Source organism: Malaya genurostris, chromosome 1, assembly GCF_030247185.1.
Source record: "Malaya genurostris strain Urasoe2022 chromosome 1, Malgen_1.1, whole genome shotgun sequence".
In the NCBI taxonomy this organism is placed as follows: Eukaryota; Metazoa; Arthropoda; class Insecta; order Diptera; family Culicidae; genus Malaya; species Malaya genurostris.
In genome coordinates, this window is record NC_080570.1 from 90,211,525 (window position 1) to 90,236,671 (window position 25,147).

Here is a 25,147-nt window from a genome sequence, read left to right on the forward strand (position 1 = left end):
AATTCTGCTGTTCCGCGCTCGCTTCGTTTAAAAAGCGTGAGGTCTTCGATGTTGCTCCTCCGTATGTATTGCACTCAGAACGCGTTCTGATTGGCTGGTGCTGACATGGGTCGAATCCGACAGGTTTATCAATAGTGTACTATTGAAACACTTCAATATTGTTGCAATACACATTCAAGTTGAAAAATTTCGAATCTATTGGTAGTTAGATTATACAAATCCTTCTACAGATCACTGAGCTATGAGAATTCAAAATACGAGAAAGTCAAACACGCATCATGGGTTTTCCTCTTTGATACTCGTTAATACCAAAGCTCTTAGAAAAGTTTAATTCTGAATTATTTGAGATTATGCCATACAACTAAAAATTTTATCATAAAACTATGATATGTTCCATACAACAAGAGATATTCACGATTAAGAACTTATCACTCTCTCAGAGGATAAATTTTGAAAAGGTGCCCCGTCGTAAAGTAAGAATTGATATATAAAGATATCTCACTAAGGTTGATTAAGAACGTTTTTTCAACTAGTTTAGTCATCTAAATAATCTGAATTCATCAAATGGCATATCGTACCTTTCAGTGAACTATTGAATCACTTATGTTGTTTTTTTTTTAACTTTAATTGCCTTTAATGATGTGTAAACTCAAAGTTTCATCAAGTAACAATAATTATAATCGTCATCATCTCATACTGTTCATTGATTGTAAGCTGTATCATTTCTCACCACTGCACGAGATCGTTTTATAGACCATTCGACTAAACAGAAACAGATGGTTCCTGCTATACTAGATACAGAAAGTATAGCTAACTGAGTTCGAAGTCCAAAATGTGATGAGTATACGAAGCTAACAGTCGACGCGATGGACTGAAATGAATGAAAAGGCAATATATAGTATATACAAATAACTTTGAATCATTACACTTTACCTGAGTAAACTTAAATATGGAAAACGCTTCTGCAGATTTTTTTGCAAAAACACCTCCCAGAATTGAATATATCTGGGTGTTGTAGCAGGCATCACCAAATCCAAGCAAGAATGAACATAAAATGGCAATATTTGCCGAAGGTGGATTAAAATAAGCAACATCTTCTGTGTCACCGAAGGGTGCAATATCTGGAATGTTCATCAAAATAAGTAGGAAGCAAACCATATGTATTATGAACCCAGCGGCAATTATTGGATCACGGCCCCATTTCGACGTTCGTTTTCCCAGTAAACCGAACAGTACTCCACCTAGTACCTCTCCTATCCCTAAAAAAACACCATTGAGGCCAACGAGCTGTTTAGCCTGCTTTCCAATTGCACTAGTAAATCCAATACTGGCTCCATAAACTCCACTGAAGAAAGATAATGCCAATCCTAAAAAAAATCATCACATTTTTTACTAAGGTCAATCAATCGATACGAGTTTTAACTGTATTTTTTTATTTTGTGTAAATTTAAACAATAAGTTAATTATTTTAATAACGATTGTTTTGCCTCTTTTATAAATATAAAAAATAGGTATAGAATTCGCTCAAAATTTTCCGTGACACGGAGGGCCGAGTTTCATATACCAGCTCGACGAACTGAGCAAATGTCCGTGTGTGTGCGTGTGTGTTGTCAACAAAGAAGTCGATATCTCAGAGTTGACTGGACTGAGTTCGATCAAACCAGTCGCAAATGAAAAGTCCCCCCGTTAGCCGGAACGCAATTGAATGGTTTTGAGATCGGATGTTAACCTTTTTGAGTTATACGAAGTTTTAGGTCAAAATTTTCCGTTTTTGGCAATATCTGTCACAATTGACCTTGAAAACAGAATATGTACTGTTTTATGCAATTGTTTCTTAGCAACTAAAAGACTATGCATAGTACCTTTCTTCATGACGTTTCGATTTTAGCACGCTTCATTTTTGGCAACATGATCGTTCGAACATGACATATGACATATTAGAAAGATGGCAGTATTTTCAAATTCAAAACAATTTTGTATTTATAATGATTTATACTGCTTGCAACAATAATTGCTGGAAGAACACAACTTCATACAACCTTATGCCATTCGAAGAAGTTCGTCGAAATAAGCGAAATGGTGTGTGTAAAATAATTTCATTATTTTTCCTCAGGCTTAACTGATTTCTATCTTGGACTTGGATTCATATGAACAGTCCTGTGTTCTCCTATAAGGTTTCTGAATTTTATTTGGACCCGACTTCTGGTTCCGGAACTACAGGATGAAATATGTAATAAAATTAATGGTTAAAGCCGGGGTAGAATAAACGAAAAAAAAAATAAATAAATAGAATTAATGTAATTTTACTCATTTTGCTAGTAGATGGCAAAACCGATTTCGTCCATCTAACATTCAAGTAAAATGTCTCCAGGTCACATAAAAACTGCTTGTTTTGCCTTTCTCATATAGAAAGGTTATGAAATCACTGTGAAAACCGACTGTTGAACCGAGGCCCTTAGGGCCGAGTGTTATAAACCATTTGACTCAGTTCGTCGAGTACACAAAATATCTGTGTGTGTATGTGCGTATGTGTGTATGTAACGTTTTTTTGCACTAACTTTTCTCGGAGATGGCTGAACCGAATTTCACAAACTTAGATTCTTGTGGTCCCATACAAAATTCCTGAATATTATTTGGATCCGACTTCTGGTTCCGGAATTATGGGGTAAAATGTGCAAAAAATTGTGAAAGTAAGTGCACTAACTTTTCTCAGAGATGGCTGAACCGATTTTCACAAACTTAGATTCAAATGAAAGGTCTTGAAGTCCCATAAAAAAATTCCTAAATATTAGTTCGAGAGTTATGGGGTAAAATGTGCAAAAATAAGAAAATATGGGTTCTAACTTTTCTCATAGATGGCGCGACCGATTTTCACAAACCTAGGTTCAAATGAAAGGTCCTGCGGTCCCAAGCGTAATTCCTGAATTTCATGCGGATCGGACATCCGAATCCGGAAATATAGGGTAAAGTGGGTTACAAATTGTATACCATCACTGAAAATATGTAAAAACCTTAAAAAATTTATTATTTTTACGTTTCGTCTTTGCTAAATCGACCTCAAATCTTTTCCAATTGATAGTTTTTATCAGTAGATGGTCAAACAAACCGATTTTGGTTATTCTTTTAAGAATTGAAGAAAATTATTTTGAAGAATTCCACCGTATTATATATGATAGTATGATTGATATGAGGAAGGCATCATTACACCACTAGGTGGATTATAACAGGTTTTCAATCAGATCCGACTTCCGGTTCAGGAAATACAGGGTGATTAGTGTAAAAATTTTACATGAATTTATCGGGTTCACAGATTTTGAAAGTTAACGACCAAATAAACTTATTTCAGTTTCACCGGTATTCGGTTTTCGATCCCGGAAGGTACACAAAAATGTTTCGTGAAAGGTACTCAAAAATGTTTTGTTCGAATCTAATAAAATGGTTAACAACCCATTAGGCGAACTTATCTGACTCCGCCTATACCGAGAGCTAAAATAAGGGCAAAACGAATTTAATAAACAATAATTTAAATTACAACAAACTTATGGTGATATACAAATTTGGTGAATTAAAATAATTATAATAATTATAACTATAATTATTATTATAATATAATATAATAATATCTACACATATCCATTATAATAATAATAATAATAATAATAATATTAATAATAATAATAATAATAATAATAATAATTTAGTTTTTTATGTGCCCTAGAGACCTGTACGAAATTGGTGAATTTTAACAGATTCCGACTTCCAATTTTGAAATAACAGGGTGATGAGTTTTTAAAATTCAAACCGTCATAGAAGGTGACGATACCAAAATATCTTCAAAGTAGGGGCTCAAAACTTTTTCAATTTATTCGTCATACTAATTCATGGACAAAACAACTATTTTTGGTTATGCTGGTCTCTGAATACCGTTTCTGATAGTGCCATAGATAATGAAAAAACTTTAAAAAGGAACTCACTTCTACATCTCTTGGAATGCTTAATCGATTGTCACGTTTATATTGAAAATAATAATTGTAAGGTTTCATACTATCTCTGCCTGTGATTCGTCTTGCAGTTCCGAAATTTCAGATGTCGAGCTACTATTAGCGTATAAAGTCATTCGTGCAAAAGCGAGAACATAGATACGAATGCAACAAAGCTGGATATACAGAAGGAGAAAATGAATTGCAGAAACAGCGTATCAAACAAGAGAGAGCTGCACAACAAAAATTACTCAAACATCGAGAGGCGCTAGAGAGACAATTTCTAAAGGAACGAATTGAGATGTTGTCGATTAACATAAAAGACGATAGAGAAAGCGTGCACAGTCGGAGTCACCGCGAAAGCGTCAAAATGGTGCACGAGTAGATTGAGCGAATTTAACAACAGCTGGGAGAAAATCAGATTGACCCTGAAATAGTAATGCACCCAACGATAAACAATACCAACGATGTGCATACCATTCCGTCGAACGGAACGATCAGCCAAATTGTGGAACTCACTACGATATTAAGCTCTGCTCGGAACATTTTTCTCGATTTGTTGTACAGCAGCAAACATTTTGTTCTCTTCCTCAGAACGTGTTCTGATTGGCTGGTGTTGACATGGGTCAAATGAGACAGGTTTTTCAATAGTGTACTATTGAAATACTTCAATGCTGTTGCTATACACGATAAAGTTGAAAAAATTCGATTCTATTGGTTGTTAGATTATATAATCCCTTTCACAGATCACTGAGCTATGAGCTTTGAAAATACGAGAAAGGTAAACTTTCCTCTTTGATTTATGGGAAAAATAGAAAATTATTATTATTATTATTATTATTATTATTATTATTATTATTATTATTATTATTATTATTATTATTATTATTATTATTATTAATATTATTATTATTATTAGTATTATTATTATTATTATTATTATTATTATTAATGCATTTTTATTATAACTATATCAAAAACGCAGCTAATAATAACTCTTGTATCGAAATTCTTGTTGAAAAATTTTACATTTTACTTTAAGGTGTATTGTTCGCGTGTTACTATAACTATTTAATTATATTTATTTAGTATAGGTTGCAAAATATGCAGTACAGTTTGACTAAAAATGTTTGTTTATTATTTACAACCTGAAAATATTTGTTTAATATTTACTTACTTGAAAAACAAATTACACCAGAAGTATGTTCAAGATAAGTAAACAATCTATTATAATTAATAACTATATTGAAAATATGCCAGACATGATCGAAAAATGTAGCATAAACATACCATGAGTTCTTCTAAACAAAAACGGATTTTGAATCCCACTCACTTCAACACTTAACGACTCGCTGGACACTACTCCTTCTTGACGCATTCGTTTCAAAAGACGACTCGGTTAGCCTTCTGTACGATTCGTTGAAGGCACCTGTCTCTTCCTCTTGCGATGGTTAGCGAGATATTTCACTTGAAGGTACTGCGATCAGAACATATTTCTCTAACGCGAAGCAGTCAAGTGCTGGCTTTATTCCCATTCGTTTGGTTTGGAGTTTTGCACTGCAGCATGTTTTACAAAATGAACAAAGATAATCAAATTATTCTAGATTCACATTAAACTAATGATTTCATCTCCAGATTTGCAATCTTTATAGTTCTTTAGATAACATTTGGGCCATTTGGGCTGATTTTGCATAATATTCCTCATCGTTGTCCACATTTCATTTCATTTCATGTTGCTTCAATGCAATCCACCAGCAGCAGGATGACGCAATCGATCTTTTTTAAAAGGAAACTGGCTCTGCAAAAATCTCGCAATTGATTCAATACGGAACCGAATTCTTGATACTAGAACTGGAACTGAGCTCTAACAGATCGGCTGAAAAGTTCGTATCGTTTCTATGAGAGGGCGCCACTAGAATTAAATCCATACCATTTTCAGTTAGTACCAACCTTCAAAAGATACGTGTATAAATTTGACAGCTGTCTGATTATTAGTTTGTGAGATATTGCATTTTGAGTGAAGCTACTTTTGTTATTGTAAAAAAAATGGAAAAAAAGGAATTTCGTGTGTTGATGGAACACTACTTTTTGATGAAAAAAAGTGCCGCCGATACCAAAAAATGGCTTGATGAGTGTTATCCAGACTCTGCACCGGACGAAGCAACAATTCGTAAGTGGCTTGCAAAATTTCGTACTGGTCATATGAGCACCGAAGACTATAAACGCAGTGGACGTAAAAAAGAGGCTGTTACCGATGAAACTGTGAAAAAAATCCACAAAATGATTTTCAATGACCGTAAAGTGAAGTTGATCGAGATAGCTGACACCCTAAAGATATCAAAGGAACGTGTTGGACATATTATTCACGAATATTTGGATATGAGAAAGCTTTGTGCAAAATGGGTGCCGCGTGAGCTCACAATCGATCAAAAACAACAACGAATTGATGATTCTGAAATTGAACGAATTGGGCTTCGAATTGCTTCCTCATCCACCGTATTCTCCAGATTTGGCCCCCAGTGACTTTTTCCTGTTCTCAGACCTCAAGAGAATGCTCGCTGGTAAAAAATTTAGAAGCAATGCAGAGGTAATCGCTGAAACTGAGGCCTATTTTGAGTCAAAGGACACATCGTACTACAAAAATGGTATCGAAAAGTTGGAAGATCGCTATAATCGCTGTATCGCCTCTGATGGCAATTATGTTGAATAATAAAAACGAATTTTGGCAAAAAAATGTGTGTTTCTATTGAACGATACGAACTTTTCAGCCGAACTGTTAAACCTGAGCCAAGGCGAATGATGCATTTGATTTACATCTAGCTCAGTCAACTGCGCTGGCTAGAATGGATGAACTATATCAAGTGTTAACCTTTTATACCTACTCAGTTACGAGAAAGCCATCATGAGTTTTCACATTTCAGATAACTTTCATGTAGATTTACTTGTGATTACGTCATACAACTGAAAATGTTATCATACATTGATGATCATATTTCAGATGGCATGTAGCAAAAATTATGTTGAACGTTAGATTCAACAAGAGATATTCACGATCAAAAAGTTATCACTCTCTCAGAGAGTAAATTTTGAAAAGGCGCTCCATAGTAAAGTAACTAGCATTCACGACAAAACTTAAAGGGCCTTTCGTTTCACTCTTTCCTTTAACTTTCTACTGCAACTTCGGTAACTTCTTTCACCAGAAGAACTGCATCTTGTCTGTTTGCCTTGAACTGCAACTCACTGACAACATCCTGTCACTGCTGGACGTTGTTGTTAAAAAAATGATGTCAGTTTTATGTTTCTGACATTGATTGTTATACCTCTGATATTGCAGCCCACTTTTTTAAATCGTTATGAATTCATAATGCGAAATATACAATTCCTAGCATATAAATTATACACAAATAAAGAATACCACAATAATGAATTAAAATTAATTTGAAAATTATATTACCTGTGTACACAAAGGAAACACTCAACATAAGCATCCGTTTTGTCATAAAGAGATTTACTGCACTATTGAAAGCTTGTCTAAAACTATATTGAATTTCCGGTATTTCCTCGTCCATTGGTTTTGAAGAAGAATCAGAAGGCTTCAAAGAGCATAAAATTCCGATTCCAATGACGGCAACACCAGTCAAAATCAAAAAAACCAGACTTCTCGTTTCACCGTCAATGTGAGACTTTCCTTGGAACAAGAAGAACACCAATAAGTTTCCAAAAAACATGCTAAAAATCAATGAATTAGGAACAAGATGTAAAAGTTATACAAAGTTTCACCTCATTTGTAGCAAAGCCCAAAAGATTCCAGAGTTTCTAGAAATTGTTGTGTCATCGCTGCATTTTGAAAGGTACATTCCTTGTCCAGTCCAAATAAATGCAGCTCCCGATCCAACTATAGCGCTGGCAGCGTAAAGTAACCATGTAACCGGCCAAATAAACGTTAGAATGAAGAAACTGTAAGTATAAGATGTATCAATGTTTTGATGTAAGGATACCTTTCTCATATTTTTTCCCTAACTAGACAATTGAAAATAATTTTATTAAACCCGTTATAAATAGATGTGGTCAAAAAATTTTAAATTTTAACTGAAGAGCAATTCCAGAAATGCTTAGCAGATCATCAGACTCGACCTTCTCCGAATTGGATGAAACTTTGCACATGGCTTCAGTATGGCAAACCATAAGTTTTGAGCCAATGGAGCGGTCAATCTAACTCACGACTGATTTTTAAAAAGGGCGTATGTATTTTTGCATTTCACAAAAATTCCCTTTTTAAATTGTTGTAACTCGGAAACCGTTAATTGTACAAAAATGGCGTTACGGAAGAAGTTGTAGGGAATCGATTGGGCACTCTAAAAAAAAATATACACTGAATACATCAGAATTTCCCACTTCTACCTGAACAACTTCAACAAAATCTTTCGTCCGATCTAATCCACCGTTTCTACACACAAAGTACTGAACAACCCAGGATTGAACGAGAGAATCCATCTCAAGATTGGCATAAGGTTTGAAGCAATATCCACAGAGCAAAAGGACTAACGACGCAGCAGCGAAGCGACCTTTTTCTTTTTGAAAATGGAAAAACCGAACATACATGACTTTCACATACGATGCGACGCATCGATGGTGAGAATTGTCTACACTGCAACGCGCCAGTGGAAACTCATTGAACTTGCAGCATTGCAAGAATAGCGACCCAGCCGTGAAAGAGAAACTCGTCACCTTTCAGGCAAGCCTTCACGTCAGCGTATACGCGACGAGCGCAGCTTCACCCGAAAGTAAATGTTAGGAGCTTAAAAACCCATAGTTGGGAAGAGTTAGTCGGCTAGTCAGTCTCAGAGTGTTCGCGGAAAATATCCGTTAGTCTCGGGCGTCGGCCCGTAGACAAGTCAGTTAGTCGGACAGTCAGTTCACGTGAGTTCAAGTGCAATCAGTTTTTCAGAAAAGTAGCAAGTCGCGGTTGCCGTACTTTAGATATTTTAAGTGAACAAAACATACAGTCCAAGAAGCGTAGATCCATTTTAGTGTTACTGAAAAAAAAGGATAACGAATAATAACGGTTTTTTATGAAGAGTTTGCTGCCCATGGGCATGAAAATAGAACCGTGCTGTTAATTGTGAAGAAACACCAATTAAAAATTATTCATGTACATGTAATAATTGTAGATATATGAAGCAAATAAACGATTCATGGAAATATAGAAAATGGTGTTATAATTAAATATCCAAGTATCTCAAGAACAGCTACTTTTAGAAGACAGGATATCATGAACAAATTTATTGCCTTTAACCTGTAGAATAATATTCTACTGTTTTAATGATTATCTTTCAACGAGAACTTGAAATTTAGAATATATTTGTAAATTGTTTTAGCTGTAACTTCTTCATTTTTCAAAAGGCACGGATGGGATAGCCATCAATCTGTAGGTTTTAATAACAGCTTCAAAATAAAAATTTAAAAAAATCGAAACCCTGATTTTGTTTTATTTTATTTTTTTTGGTTCATTTTGAAATTATTGAGAAAAAAAATCAAATATTTTTTTGTAAACAAGGGCAGTTTGTGGGAATAATTATTGGGTTGGGGTTGTTTTGGAAGATTAATGATTTGTAGTATAGAATTGATTCTTTTTCTTGTGTATGTCGGTTTATCAGGAGCGCCTTGCATTTCAAGAGGGGTAGTTGTAATTTAAGTCCACCTTGCGTTCGATCTCCTGCTAGTAGATGCTACATACATATTCTTGCTGTTATGAATGTGTTCAGTAGTGTAACTTTTTGAAAGAGTGACAGTGTGCGTATAGAATGAAACCAGATTAGGCGTGAGAATTTTCTCACCAGGTCGTCCCAGTTGGCTTTTATCATGCCTCGAATAGAGTTGGTGTATGTTATGCCCAGTATTTTGATCGTCGTAGTTGTTTGAAGCCACTGCAGTCACAAAGGATCTCGATCAATAATTCCAACATTAATCGAGGTTGTTTTGGTTAGATATAATACCGCTCCAGATATACGGGAGAAACGAGTGAACAATTCGTATATTCGATTAATTCGCTGAGGGGTGGTGGCAATCACACTTATGTCGTCGGCGTATGCGACAACCAGATCATTTTCGCATATTCGTTCTATCCGCTGCAGTAAAGGATGTATATATAGGCTAAACTGAATACTCGAAATAGAGTTATCTTGTGGAACCGAGCGTTGTGTGGGGAACGCTGTGGATAAGCGAGAAAACGATGCATCGGAGAGTCTGATAAGTAAGTTCACCAGATCACGATTAAAACCGAGCGATCACATGTTCCCGAATAAAAAACTTCGGTTTTCACGATCAATCGCATGGTCCAGATCAAACGATATCAGCTTACCTGCTCGGCGTTGGTTGATCAGCTGTGGTATTCGGTCCTTCAGTGATAGAGTAGCTTGGAAAATGTTGTAGCACATTTTTGTGTATCAGTTAAAACCCGATGTGTTTTCAATATGTTCTCTATTCGTGCCTTCAGGATACGCGACAAAAGCTTGTAGTCATAGTTCAAGAGTGTGATTGGTCTGTATTAGGTAGCTGTATCGTATCAAGTGTAGTGTCAAGTGTGCATAGGCCTCTTCGGAATTCCATCGGAACCAGGAGATTTCCTTAATGCGCTTGTTTTTATAGCCGCTGTTATCTCTGCTGTTGTGATTTCGTTCATTCTTGTCTCGTTCGTTTCGTCGTACTCCGGTATTACTCTTTCGCAGACGAAGTATTCGTCTCTTACTTCAGCCGCCTCTTCAGTCGCATATTTTTTTAGCCCTCCGCACTCCCCCGCACCAAAAAGCTCACAATTAGAGCTCCCTGGTTACGGACACATACATACCTCAGCTTGGAAAAGCGAAAACTATAGGAAAAAAAGGAAAAAAACCGCGATAATGACAATCTGCGGTCATTACTACTAACGTTATATACTAGCGAAGAGACATTTAACTATTTACACTATGCTAGAGCTCCCGGTGGAATGTAGAATTGCTTTTAAGGGGCTCTTACTAATATTTCAAAGCTTACAAAAACTAACAGTAATTATTTATTAACAAATTAACTAACAGTAATCTATTCATTTCAACACTTGAGCAAGAAAAAACCCTCTTGAGTAGACTGTGGTACCAGCACTTGCTCAAAAGGGCACAAAAATCTCCTCTACTTTTAAGATTGAAACATTTGAACAAAGACTCGAATTTGTAAGTTGATAAATGTATGAGTGAATGGGTACATGATGTTACGAATGAATAAATGAATTAATCAATGAATGAATGAATGAATAAAAGAGTTTATGAGTGAGGGAAGTAATGATTGAGTGAATCAGTGTATGAATGAGTGAATGAATGAGTAGATAATGGAAGGATGAATTTTACAAACACAAAAACACGGTTGATACGATTACAGTATATAGTTAGCTATCTCTGTCTTTAGGTAGCGCTTTAATCTCATTTTGAATACTACCGGATTGAAGGTTTGTTTGAGCTCATCAGGAAGATTATTATATATCGATGGACCGTAATATGTCATACGAGTTTGACCCAAATTCTATAAGCTCTTACTCGAAATAATAAGTTAGCCTATCTTGTATACCGCTGCTGGGTACCAACGGGTAATGAGATGTTGTGATGAGCATGTGGTTGATGGAGAACTTTGTACACAAACAAAATAGCCTGCATATCACGAAGTGCCAAGAGAGATAGGATACAGTGTGAAGAATCGGAATAAAGTTGCAATGTTGGATGAAGATATGGGAAATTGTATATAGTTTCCAGGCAGCGATTCCGCAGTACTTGAATTCTTTTTAGCTTGGATTTCGAGGCATGGCCCCATATAATCAATAAGTATTGTATATGAGAGTGGATACATGCAAAGTAGAAGCTGATCGATGCTTTCCTAGGAACAAAATTGCGAACTTTCCTGAGAGCACCAGCAAGTGAAGATAGTTTACTTTCAATCACTTTTATGTGACTATCCCAAGATTATAAAAAACATATGACGATTAACCCAAAGAGAGCATTTATAAGGACTAGAAGCCCCATTACTTCAATTTTTTATAGCAATAAAAGAGTGAGTAGAACGACATCATCAATTTAGTATTAATATTATTGTATTAGAAAATATGGTTTTCATACCTCCTCTTTGAAAATAGAACCTCTAGGATTTGAGGAGGATATTATCTCATTCAAAGTTTTTTGCCCGATAAATAATTTTATCTCACGGAACGACCGAAATTAGCTCTACGCCCAATTCGTATTACTGTTTTTTAATTAGTTGATTTTAATTACAAAAAATCCAAAAGTTAAGTTAGCTGAAATTCAGAATTTACGTTGCTGAAAAAATCTAGTTTTAGAGAATGTGTTTAGTTGACGAATATCCTGGACACAAACCAACAAAATTTCAATCCAACTCGAAACTCTCATTGGCAACTAATTTTGTAATTAAAATCAGTAAATTGTGCTCTATCTATCTGTCACCATCCATTCTGAAAGACAGTAAAAAAAAAAACAGAAATTAAATTGGTTTTATGAACAAGTTTATTAGCCAGAAATTCATGAGAAGTGTCAAAGCAAAACGTTCCATTAAAATGCTAAAAAGAATAGTCTTGTTGAAACTGCTTACAACCTGTTTTGATGTTTTCGCATGTGTTACAATGTATGCATATTTAAATTGCCATAAACTTTTAGTGGAAAGTGTATCCATTCAGAGTTTGTGTGCATTTGATGGGATTGTGCGTGATGGTCGTCAAATGGTGAGATAACTAAGTCCTCACAAGTCCCTATCTCATGCCTCCCCGAGCGTCTATGATGACATTTGGTCAATAGAACGGCGTCGACTGGGTGCTATCGCCTTCTGCGTTAGTAGCAGAATGAGAGGGTGCGAAATGGCTTGTAGGTTGAAGCCCATCCTAAAGTGCAGTGTTTATCATAGTATATTTCAACATATAATTGTGTTGTTTATTACATCATGTATTATTATTATTATTTTTATTAGAAGAGCGTAACTTACACCGCGATATTACCTGTTATATTGTATCATAGCATATTATTTCATATATTATCGTCTTACACTATTTTATGTTATTATATACTATGTTGTATGGTATTATACTGCATTGCATTATATCATATTATATTGTATTATATTTTATTATATTATGTAATATTATATTATATTGTATTCTATTGTATTGTGTTATATTGTATTGCATTATGTTGTATTATATTATATTATATTATATTATAGGGTTTATTATTAGTAGTACTACGTACCTCTGCGCAAAATATAAATTTGTTTTCCTTATAAGTTATCATTTTTAAAGTAACTTTCAACTAAATATCAAGGTCGTCAAAAGCTGAGCTTCATGCCTACACGTGTGTCTGTGGTGACAAATGGTCGATGGAATGCGTTGATGGCAGAATGAGAGGATGAGAAATGACATATAAATTCAAGTTATATAATATCATAGCATATCGCAACATATCATTTTATTTATTCTATTATTTATTATATAATTCATTGTACTATATTATATTGTTTTTTATTGTTATTTTCATTATTATATTTATTGTTATTATTATTAATTTGTCATCAATAATAATAACATATATTATTTTTATGGATGTGGATATTATTATTATTATTAGAAGAGAAATATTCTACTTCCTGCAGTATTGCGAAGATAGAAGAGCATAACTGACACTACATTAACTGTTATTTTATATCATTGTATTATATTATATTAAATTGAAATATATTATATTATATTATATTATGTTATATTATATTATTTTGTAATCTATTATATCATTTTATGTTATATTAATTTCATTACACTATGTTTCATTGTATTTATCAATATAAAACATTTTGCACGGAGGCGTAAAGGGGAGGGAGCATCAGGGCATCGGACGAATTGATGACTGGACGAGGGATTGTGGATAGCCAGCCCAAGTCACTTGAAGGAACTTGTTTCCTTCTGAAGGTTTGAAATGAGTCTGACGCGCCCTTCTCAAACAAACCATCAGGCGGGTTCAAGCATGTATAGCGATATGCTTCATCCATGCACTGGATACTATGGTTGGAAGAGCATCTTTTATTCCCGCGGAATACGAGTAAGTGACTCTACTTACGTATCCGCCCAACCCTTTTTGTTCGCTTTTCGGTAACAGCTATAGTAAGAAGGTGAATGGATGAGTCATATCGGGGCTACTGTAAGTCTACCCGCATCCACTGGCAAGTCCTTGAACTGATGGTGGCTTCACTTCACATCACATCACATCACATCACATTTGATGGGATTGTGCGTGATAATGTGTTTACGTGGAATAATTAAGTGAGTTACGTATGTTGCATCGAATTGTATATGTATGTTTATGAATTTTTTTGTGTCTTCCAACCCATATTGCAGCTGATCGTATTTTTCTCGGCTGAAGGCTATATCGAAACAAAAAGAAAGGTTTATAGTTTTTCAAAACATATACCGTTTTCGTTTTTGAACCTATACGCGGACTACTCTGACTCCGAGTAAAACGAACACGTGGTACGCGCCCTAAATAACAACTCACGAAAAAAAGAAAAAATAAACAAACTCGGCTGGATGCGTGGTGCGACCCGAGAAAATTTTCAGAGCGAAACTACGCGATTGGAGTGCGATCTAGATTGACCTCAGGTTGCTAAAACAAACATATCAAACGTTTTTTGGGCGACTCTGGGTCAGCTATCGGGCTGCTCTGATCAATAAACGAAAACGGTAATAGTTTTGCATCAAGAAAATAAGATCCTTCACAGTTTGTATAGAATACTTGTAGTAGGCGTATGTGGTTTCTTGTTATTTCATGGTATGTTTCGCTCGGGCTACGCCGTCCGTAGTATTACGTGTAGGGGAAGATGGGGTAAAACGTACCCCCAAGGCATAATGCATCCATTGCTTTTCTCAAAAGTTACCAATTTTTTAACTAAAATATTAATGAAACTGAAAGTCCGCCATAACAACAGATTACTATAAAATTTTGGTAGCGATGGTTCAATCATACCTGGAAAAATTAAAAAAAACCAATTATGTCTCTGTTATAAGTAATTTTTATGTTCGTTCTATTGTAATTTTCTAGGGTGAGGAAGACGGTTACATACCAGTGAATTTTTTTGCCAATCATTCGGGTTACTCAAATTAGTTCTAATACAGACGATGCATTTGCAATTTTATAGAAAAAACGTCAAATTTATCGTCTCATATTTTTGGGGGCAAAACGACCCGAATTGTGTGAGGCAAAATGCTCAAGAACTCGCTTACAAAAATTATCCATAAGTTATCAATTTATTGAATAATAGTGAACAATCTTTCACCTGGCAAATATTTCGTCAAGGAAAAGTCTAAAGCTTTCTTTAAATAAGAAGAAGAAGCTTTATGAGGGTGCATATTGCCCCGTGGTTGTCATGAGCTTTAATCCGTTGTTTTGATGGATGTTTACCCGTTGTTTAAGATCATCCTGCCTCTATGTTCAGATAATCGTCACTTCGCGTAATTAAAAATGTATATTTTTCATGTTTTCAGACAATTTTTAAGGATTTTGGAAAAAAAGACATTGCTTCATCCATGCACTGGATACTATGGTTGGAAGAGCATCTTTTATTCCCGCGGAATACGAGTAAGTGACTCTACTTACGTATCCGCCCAACCCTTTTTGTTCGCTTTTCGGTAACAGCTATAGTAAGAAGGTGAATGGATGAGTCATATCGGGGCTACTGTAAGTCTACCCGCATCCACTGGCAAGTCCTTGAACTGATGGTGGCTTCACTTCACATCACATCACATCACATCACATTTGATGGGATTGTGCGTGATAATGTGTTTACGTGGAATAATTAAGTGAGTTACGTATGTTGCATCGAATTGTATATGTATGTTTATGAATTTTTTTGTGTCTTCCAACCCATATTGCAGCTGATCGTATTTTTCTCGGCTGAAGGCTATATCGAAACAAAAAGAAAGGTTTATAGTTTTTCAAAACATATACCGTTTTCGTTTTTGAACCTATACGCGGACTACTCTGACTCCGAGTAAAACGAACACGTGGTACGCGCCCTAAATAACAACTCACGAAAAAAAGAAAAAATAAACAAACTCGGCTGGATGCGTGGTGCGACCCGAGAAAATTTTCAGAGCGAAACTACGCGATTGGAGTGCGATCTAGATTGACCTCAGGTTGCTAAAACAAACATATCAAACGTTTTTTGGGCGACTCTGGGTCAGCTATCGGGCTGCTCTGATCAATAAACGAAAACGGTAATAGTTTTGCATCAAGAAAATAAGATCCTTCACAGTTTGTATAGAATACTTGTAGTAGGCGTATGTGGTTTCTTGTTATTTCATGGTATGTTTCGCTCGGGCTACGCCGTCCGTAGTATTACGTGTAGGGGAAGATGGGGTAAAACGTACCCCCAAGGCATAATGCATCCATTGCTTTTCTCAAAAGTTACCAATTTTTTAACTAAAATATTAATGAAACTGAAAGTCCGCCATAACAACAGATTACTATAAAATTTTGGTAGCGATGGTTCAATCATACCTGGAAAAATTAAAAAAAAACCAATTATGTCTCTGTTATAAGTAATTTTTATGTTCGTTCTATTGTAATTTTCTAGGGTGAGGAAGACGGTTACATACCAGTGAATTTTTTTGCCAATCATTCGGGTTACTCAAATTAGTTCTAATACAGACGATGCATTTGCAATTTTATAGAAAAAACGTCAAATTTATCGTCTCATATTTTTGGGGGCAAAACGACCCGAATTGTGTGAGGCAAAATGCTCAAGAACTCGCTTACAAAAATTATCCATAAGTTATCAATTTATTGAATAATAGTGAACAATCTTTCACCTGGCAAATATTTCGTCAAGGAAAAGTCTAAAGCTTTCTTTAAATAAGAAGAAGAAGCTTTATGAGGGTGCATATTGCCCCGTGGTTGTCATGAGCTTTAATCCGTTGTTTTGATGGATGTTTACCCGTTGTTTAAGATCATCCTGCCTCTATGTTCAGATAATCGTCACTTCGCGTAATTAAAAATGTATATTTTTCATGTTTTCAGACAATTTTTAAGGATTTTGGAAAAAAAGACATTTTATGTATTTTTCACTGCATTCAGCGAGTATTTGTACGTAATTTTGAGAAATAATGATTACGGAAGATAGTCATGCATGAAAATTTTCCGTGTTATTCTCTATAGTAAAGATATAGCTACATTTTCTTAGGGGGTGCGTTTTACCCCATCTACCCCTATTCGGTTTTTGCTTTCATTGAGAGAGTCAAGTTCGCTGAGTCGAATGAAGAAAACAGTGATTTAGAAGAAAAATTTTATGAAAAAGAAGTTAATGTTTCGTTTATTTCCTTTTCCGTAAATACAACACGGAATATCGTTATCGTATTTATGCCTGCCAATATAGAAATGACAGCCACGACTGTAAAATTCTTTTCGGTTGTACTGTGCATTACAGCTTGTTGGTTAAAAACATTTTATCTTTCTAATTCAACTGAAAAATTAGTTGAATGGAAATATAATGTGCCTTAGCTAAGAAATTACAGCACGTTTAATTGGCGAATTCAACGAAAGCCCTTTCAACTCGATTAATTCAGCTCGGTGAACTGAGCAAACGTCCGTGTGCGTGTTTGTATGTGATTTGTTAACAAAGACGTCGTGATCTCAGAGCTGACTGGACTGATTTTGATCAAACTAGCCACAAATGGAAGGTCGGTCTCCTCATTTTCCTGAACGCTATTGAAAGTTCAGCTATACGAACTTTTGTGTTTAAATTTTCATTTTTTGACAATATCTGTTACAACTGTCGCAATATATGTTTTGAGATTTCGAAATTAATTTTATTATTTGAACGTGTGTTGCAACAACAATGCAGTGTTTCAATGTTACACTATTGAAAAACCTGTCTCATTTGACCCATTACAGCACCAGCCAATCAGAACGCGTTCTGAGGAAGAGAACAAAATATCTGCTGCTACATCGATATATAAGATGAAGATTTCACTTTTTCTATCATTTTCTGAGCAACACTGGCCGGAACGAGATATACGGGGAAGTGCAACAAGACTTCACGCTTTTGGGTCGAACAGCAGAATTTTGGCCAAAGATTCTCCATTCCCTACTCAAAGCATCAGATTCATTAAAAGTAAAGTTGATAAAATTGCGCCGTCATTAACACATTCAATTACGATGGTAAGGCTCTCTCGCAATGCGAAAATGAAGTATTGATGTAGAACACATTTCTATACTAGTATGGGTGTCGTTTCGAAACAAAACGTGCGAAAGAGGGATGCCACATATACAGATTAATCCGTATTTTATTTCTCCTAAAAAGTGCAGATGCAAATGTTGCGAAAGGGAAGAATTTCTCAACACTTCTGAAAATCCACATTTGTTAAAAAAAGTGTTTGGTTTTTATTGTAAGCCGATATGATATATTTATGCTAATTTATTCTCTCATGTCTGGCATATATATTAACATTATAGTTATTCATTATAACGGTTTGTTGATTTATCTTGAACTTCTGATATTTTTTGGTTTCCAAGAAAGTTATGATAACGACATAATAGGGGGGAGTGCTTGGTTACGGGCACCCTTTTCTTTCAAGATCATAACTTCTGACTTAGTGCACATTATGTGGACATCTATACCACAGACTAACAGACAGGACACTCAAATTAGATTCTTCAATCATTTTAACGATCATTTCGAATATTCCTTTATTTGGGACAGTACTCACATGTGTCATGATGGCACCACGTTGCCCTATCAAAAACATCCTGTCTGTCATCTATACTGTGTTTTTTTTTCATTTACCAACAGAGTTGCCATTCATGCAGAATTACCTGTAATGTATTGATTTGTATACGTCCATGCGAATTTCATGCAGGATACAAATTTAATACATATTGCCAAAACTATATACAGAATTATGCCTACTTCTCATCCTCCAACGCTATACAAAATCGAACCCGTTTTGTTACAATATTTACTTGCTTCTGGTCTACCGCCACTTAATTTCGGGTGAAAACTACCAACACAATAAAAAATAGTCTAGATGAACAACGTTGAGTCAAATAAATGGTTACCTTCCAACATCGCGAAAAAGTTTAATATATTATCAATAGAGTTACTATAATCAGAGTGGCGACAGCTGTTCGTTTGGAATGACAGCTACCAGTTCCAAACGAGCAAACGGCCTGTCAATTCAATGTAAAGCTAATGGAATGTTTTTAATTGTTGCCAGCATTACGGATGAGATGTCGTCACTCTGGTTATAGGCACTCTAATTATCAACGTAATCAAACAAATTATTGTGACGATTCATTTTCAAAAATTTTGATGAAATCAGGCATCCCTGCAAGCAGCTGATCGGTGTTGACAAACGAGGGGAAACCAACTAGTAAAACAACTTTTACGTAACACAAGGGGTGTACCGATAGTAAATAGTTCGCGCAGTACAATATAGGTGGAACTAGTGCATCACGAAAAATTATTTTTATAAGAATTTACTCATACTGTCATGTCTGTTAGTCTGTGTCTATACATCAATGGAAAGCTAAAATCCCTAGCGAACAACTGATTAAGAAACTAAGTTGATTCATTTGATTGAAAAAAAAATTATTATCAATTTCGTAAAGTGATAAATTTTTGCCATTTCAAGAAAGATGTTCGGTTACTGGCTCCCCAAGGAAATTTAAAGACTGCAGCTCTTCAAAGAAACAACAGTTTTTTCTCTTTTTGAAAGCGTTTTGGACAAAAGTGGTGACTTCGCCTTGGTTCTCTTGGTCGATGATTTGGATGGTGGCGCCTTTGATGCTTATTTGGCAGATCTTCCACTTTTTTTCTTAGCCGGACCATCTTCTGTATGAGCAGTTAGATGTTTGGCCAAAACTTTGACTTGCTTTGTCTCGACAGCAGCCTGCATATAACTGACAATTTTTCACGATTGGTCGAAAAAAATGAAGACATATTGAAAAAGACAAAACAAATCTTTGGTTGCGAAATAGATCGATTTTACCTCATAAATTATTATTATTATTATTATTATTATTATTATTATTATTATTATTATTATTATTATTATTATTATTATTATTATTATTATTATTATTATTATTATTATTATTATTATTATTATTATTATTATTATTATTATTATTATTATTATTATTATTATTATTATTATTATTATTATTATTATATATAGTCCAATTTTACGCTTTTAATTGATAACACGTTAAAAACGTGATTTTCGATATATAGTATCTTCAGAAAAGTTGCTCGGAATGAGAAATGCTATCTTTTAAAATTTTTATTTATGTGATTAATCCCCCTAATGTGAGACAAATATATTATCTTAGCTCAGGGTCAATATAGGGGCTAAATAATTGCGACAAAATTCTGCAGAAAATCATTTTAAAAAAATTTGCAGTAGGTACTATTCCCGTAGCTTGAGTGGAATTCATAATATAATGTATTTTTTAAAAAGGTGTCCTAAATATAGTTTTAGTACAAAAACTTATATATTTTCAATTTCTGTGAGTTTTTCATGTTAAATATAGTTTTTACCTTTCTCATATAGAAAGGCTATGCTATCACTGTGAAAATCGACTTTTTAAACGAGACCCGGAGGGCCGAATGTCATATACCATTCGACTCAGCTCGACGAACTGAGCAAATGTCTGTGTGTGGCCGTCCGTGTGTGTATGTAACAAAAATATGCACTCACTTTTCTCAGAGATGGCTGAACCGATTTTCACATACAAAGATTCAAATGAAAGGTCTCATAGTCCCATAGCCTGCTATTGAATTTCATTCCGATCCGACTTCCGGTTCCGGAGATATAGGATGATATGCACCAAAAAAATGAAAAAATATGCACTCACTTTTTTCAGAGATGGTTGAACCGATTTTTACAAACTAAGATTCAAATAAAAGGTATTATGGTCCCATAGTTTGCTATTGAATTTCTTTTGAATGTGACTTCCGTTTCCGGAGTTATATGGTAATATGTGAAAATTTTACACTCAATTATCTCTGGAACATCTCAACCGATTCTCGCAAACTAAGATTCAAATGAAAGGTCTTACAATATCCTGGAAATTTGTAGAAAATTTTATCTGGATGCGACTTCCGCTTCCGGAACTAAAGCGTTATAGGTGGAAAATTAACAATTTTATTAGTATTTTTTCACGAACGATGATTAAAAACAGGTACAAATCTCATAAAACTGTCTGATACATTCTTCTAGTTTGCAGAGCTTGTTAGTTTGTGGGTATGAAAACTTAATTCGGTACTACTGGTCCCCTCTTTTCCGGTTCCGATAGCAACGAAAGTGGAGAAGAAAAACTCCTAAAACTAAACTTCGATTTCTCTGCGATGCTTGAACCGATTTTCACAAATCCTGATTTGAATTAAAGTTCATACTGTCTATAAAGCTACTGTGAAATTTCATCCGGATCCGACTTCCGGCTCCGCAGTTACAGGGCGATGAGTGTCAAAATTTTCAAATCACCATATAGAGTGACAATATGTACAACACCGAAAGAAGAAGAAAACACATAACGAACAAAGCCTGCTTTGTTCTATTTCGTACACGTTGTGAAGTGATGTTAATAATAATAATAATAATAATAATAATAATAATAATAATAATAATAAAAATAATAATAATAATAATAATAATGATAATAATAATAATAATAATAATAATAATAATAATAATAATAATAATAATAATAATAATAATAATAATAATAATAATAATAATCTTACTACATGTTTTATACTGCTGATTCACGCTGTTTCGATTGACTAACATATGCAGAAGTAACAGAAACGCAGGTTCGTTTCATTTGTTAGATTTCGTTTAATCGAAATAGAGCATGAGATAGTAAGTGTAGGTTTAACTTCGTTCAAAACTGTTCCAATTTGTAGGTCATATTTGCTGAAAGCAAACGAACCAACTTCGGCTATTCCGTTTATCTGAATCCGGTTTCGGAAGAATTGGAAATAGTGATTAAAAACTTCAAAAAGGATCTCGCTCACTTTTCTTGGATCGATTTTCACAAACTTATAGGTTCAAGAGAAAAGTCATACAGTTTTATACGAAATTCCTTAATTTGTTTGTATACTACTTTCGGTTCCGGAACTACAGGGTAAACAGGATTTATAGAGTTTGTGAGATTAGGTCCGAGCTAATTTTCCTATTTCTGTTCAATAAACAGTTGTTTATACGAATTTCACAGTTATATTTATGATGTAATGAGTAATATGAGAAAGGCATCATTACACCACTAGGTGGATTAAAATAGGTTTTTATCAATAAAAACTGCATAACTTTCTCAAATATCATATCAGTTTAATGAAATAAAGCCATTTTTCATGTTTTGCATTTCTCATAACATATAGAAATGTCACATTCCATTCGACTCAGTTTGTCGAGATAACACAATATCTGTCTGTGTGTGTGTTTGTGTGTATGTATGTATGTGTGTATGTGACAAATAATGTCACTCAATTTTCTCAGAGATGGCTGAACCGATTTTCACAAACTTAGCGAAACATGGTGTATATTTTCATAAAACCCACTGCTAAATTCATCTAGTTGGTAGATCTGGTTAGTGAGTGAATTTATAAAATTACTTTGGGACTACTAGTTCTCGGGTTCCGCTTCCGAAAGCACCGATAATAGTTAAGAAAATCTCCAAAAACGGAACTCATTTCGATTTCTCAGCAACGGTTAAGCTGATTTTCACAAATCATAATTCAAATTAAAGCTCTCATCGTCTTAAAATATACTGTGCATTTTCATCCAGATTCGACTTCCGGTTCCGACATTATAGGGCGATGAGTGTCAAAACATTCAAATCGTCATTCAAATTCATTTGCAGCGTGCTTTGTTCAATTTTGTATAGCGTGCAGAACAAAGCAAAGTCCTGGCATTGCATTCCTTTTGTGGAATTTGGCCTTTCTGTTTCAACATATTTCGCAGCCGATTCTTAGTGTACAGAATCATTGCATGGCTAGTACTATGGATCCTACTGACACTAAGAATCCTTCGGGGTGCAGGGTGGCCATATTAAAATTTATATTTTTCAGGTGAAAAAATGTAAATTTCTAATTATCATATTCAATTTGTTAGTATTATTGAAAGATCATGATAACGATACTTTTCTATAGAAGTACACTTATTTCCTTTCTCATAGAGAAAGTCTATGCAATCACTTGAAAAATTGACTAGTGGAAATTGGCCCAGAGGGCTAAGTGTTCTATACCATTCGACACAGTTCATCAAACTGAACAATGTATGTGTATGTGCGTGTATGTGTGTGAGTATGTGTCAAATAATGTCACTCATAAAAAAATAAAAAATCTCGTACTTCCCTAGGTTGCTATTGAATTTCACACCGTCGTTTAGAGCGACGAGGCAAAATAGGGTAAAATTCTTCTAGATTTGGCTTGAAACTGATTCAACTTGTAGGCTATATTAGTTACTTACTAAACGAACCGACTTCGGCTATACTAAACTATACTATACTAAATAATATATAGAGAAACTCGCTGTTTATTTACGACGGCGGTAACTTTGCATAAACCCATCCAAAAAGAATGTACAATTTATTGAATACTACTCACCAATAGGTTACTGCTCCTAAAAGCATTGCGATTTTTTCTCCGATTTTTAATATCACTGGTGGAGTCAGCCAGTTTGATATCGACAGTGTTGCATAAATAACCTGTTTGGGCATAAAAACGAAATCATTAACAGATTACTTACAAAGTGCGTCAACTTTCACTGCATGATGTGTTACTAGCATTTTGAAAACATTTTGTTTCTGCATCGTCAAAATAATCAATCTTCAAAGGTTTTGAATTAGAAAGTTGGTTTGGTTTTTGTATATATATATATATATATATATATATATATATATATATATATATATATATATATATATATATATATATATATATATATATATATATATATATATATGTGTATATATATATATATATATATATATATATATATATATATATATATATATATATATATATATATATATATATATATATATATATATATATATATATATATATATATATATATATATATATATATATATATATATATATATATATACATATGTTAAACTAGAATACTCGATAGTCAATTTTGTCATAAACTATTTACCGCCAAACTAGTGTATCCGTCTCCTTCATATGTACGATCGTCATGCTTGATACTATTGATGACCGTTTGCTGCAGAAAATATTATTAAACACAAACATGGTATTCAACTTTTTATTGTTTGTACCTCTATGTTACCCATCGTTTGAAAGGCGGTAAACAAAAACATGAACCCGAAGCCGAGCTTGATAACGCTAATCAGTCGATGATCCATAACACTAATTGCTGTTATATGCTCTCAAAACACAAATTTCAATTGACACGACACTAGTTTTCAGATGCAGCAGATGTGAAGTTACCTTCAACTGATAACTGCACCTAAATCGATATGACACTAGCACTTTCGAACCGCGTGAACCAACTGATGGCAAGCTATTGAAAACTGATGTGGAAACACAAAATATTTTAGTTACGATAAATCAAAATAAATGAACACTACCGTATACTTGTCTTACAACCAGCTTTTCGAATAACTAAACGCAAAAAGTATTTGAGTTGTGTGTACAAATGTGCTAAAACCCACTAACAAAACACATTAAATGAAATCTTTTGCATCGCATCACACACGATTCGTTTCGAATAATTCTATGATAAATAATTTTATTTAAGTAAATCATAAATTAAAATAAACAAAAACCTCTTCTTAATCCACCTAGCGGTATGATAATGCCTTTCTCTTGTCATTCAAACAGTCTTATCGAAACATTTATTATTAATATTATTATTATTATCATTATTATTATTATTATTATTATTATTATTATTATTATTATTATTATTATTATTATTATTATTAATATTATTATTATTATTATTAATATTATTATTATTATTATTATTATTATTATTATTATTATTATTATTATTATTATTATTATTTCTTTTTTTCCATAAATACGTTTATTTCGTAGGCAATACACATAAATTTTTCTTC

The 25,147-nt window shown here is 34.1% G+C and overlaps 1 protein-coding gene across 1 annotated transcript; it reads right to left on the minus strand.

Annotated features, from left to right (window-relative positions):
- Positions 1-596: 596 nt before the first annotated feature.
- Positions 597-24,696, minus strand: LOC131440689 (UNC93-like protein MFSD11). Its single transcript, XM_058612193.1, has 7 exons — positions 24,341-24,696; positions 24,217-24,285; positions 23,661-23,761; positions 7,761-7,937; positions 7,435-7,709; positions 934-1,367; positions 597-871 (listed from the first exon to the last, which is right to left on the minus strand). Exons 1-7 carry the CDS (start codon positions 24,425-24,427, stop codon positions 701-703), a joined length of 1,314 nt encoding a protein of 437 aa, XP_058468176.1. The 5' UTR covers positions 24,428-24,696; the 3' UTR covers positions 597-700.
- Between the last annotated feature and the right edge of the window lie 451 nt (positions 24,697-25,147).

Coding starts and splice junctions, on each gene's coding strand:
- LOC131440689 (XM_058612193.1), bottom strand. CDS start 24,427: ATGGATCATCGACTGATTAGCGTTATCAAGCTCGGCTTCGGGTTCATG. Junction 23,762..24,216: donor ACGGATACACTAGTTTGGCG/GTAAATAGTTTA, acceptor ATGCCCAAACAG/GTTATTTATGCAACACTGTC. Junction 7,938..23,660: donor TTAGGAGCAGTAACCTATTG/GTGAGTAGTATT, acceptor TTATACTTACAG/TTTCTTCATTCTAACGTTTA.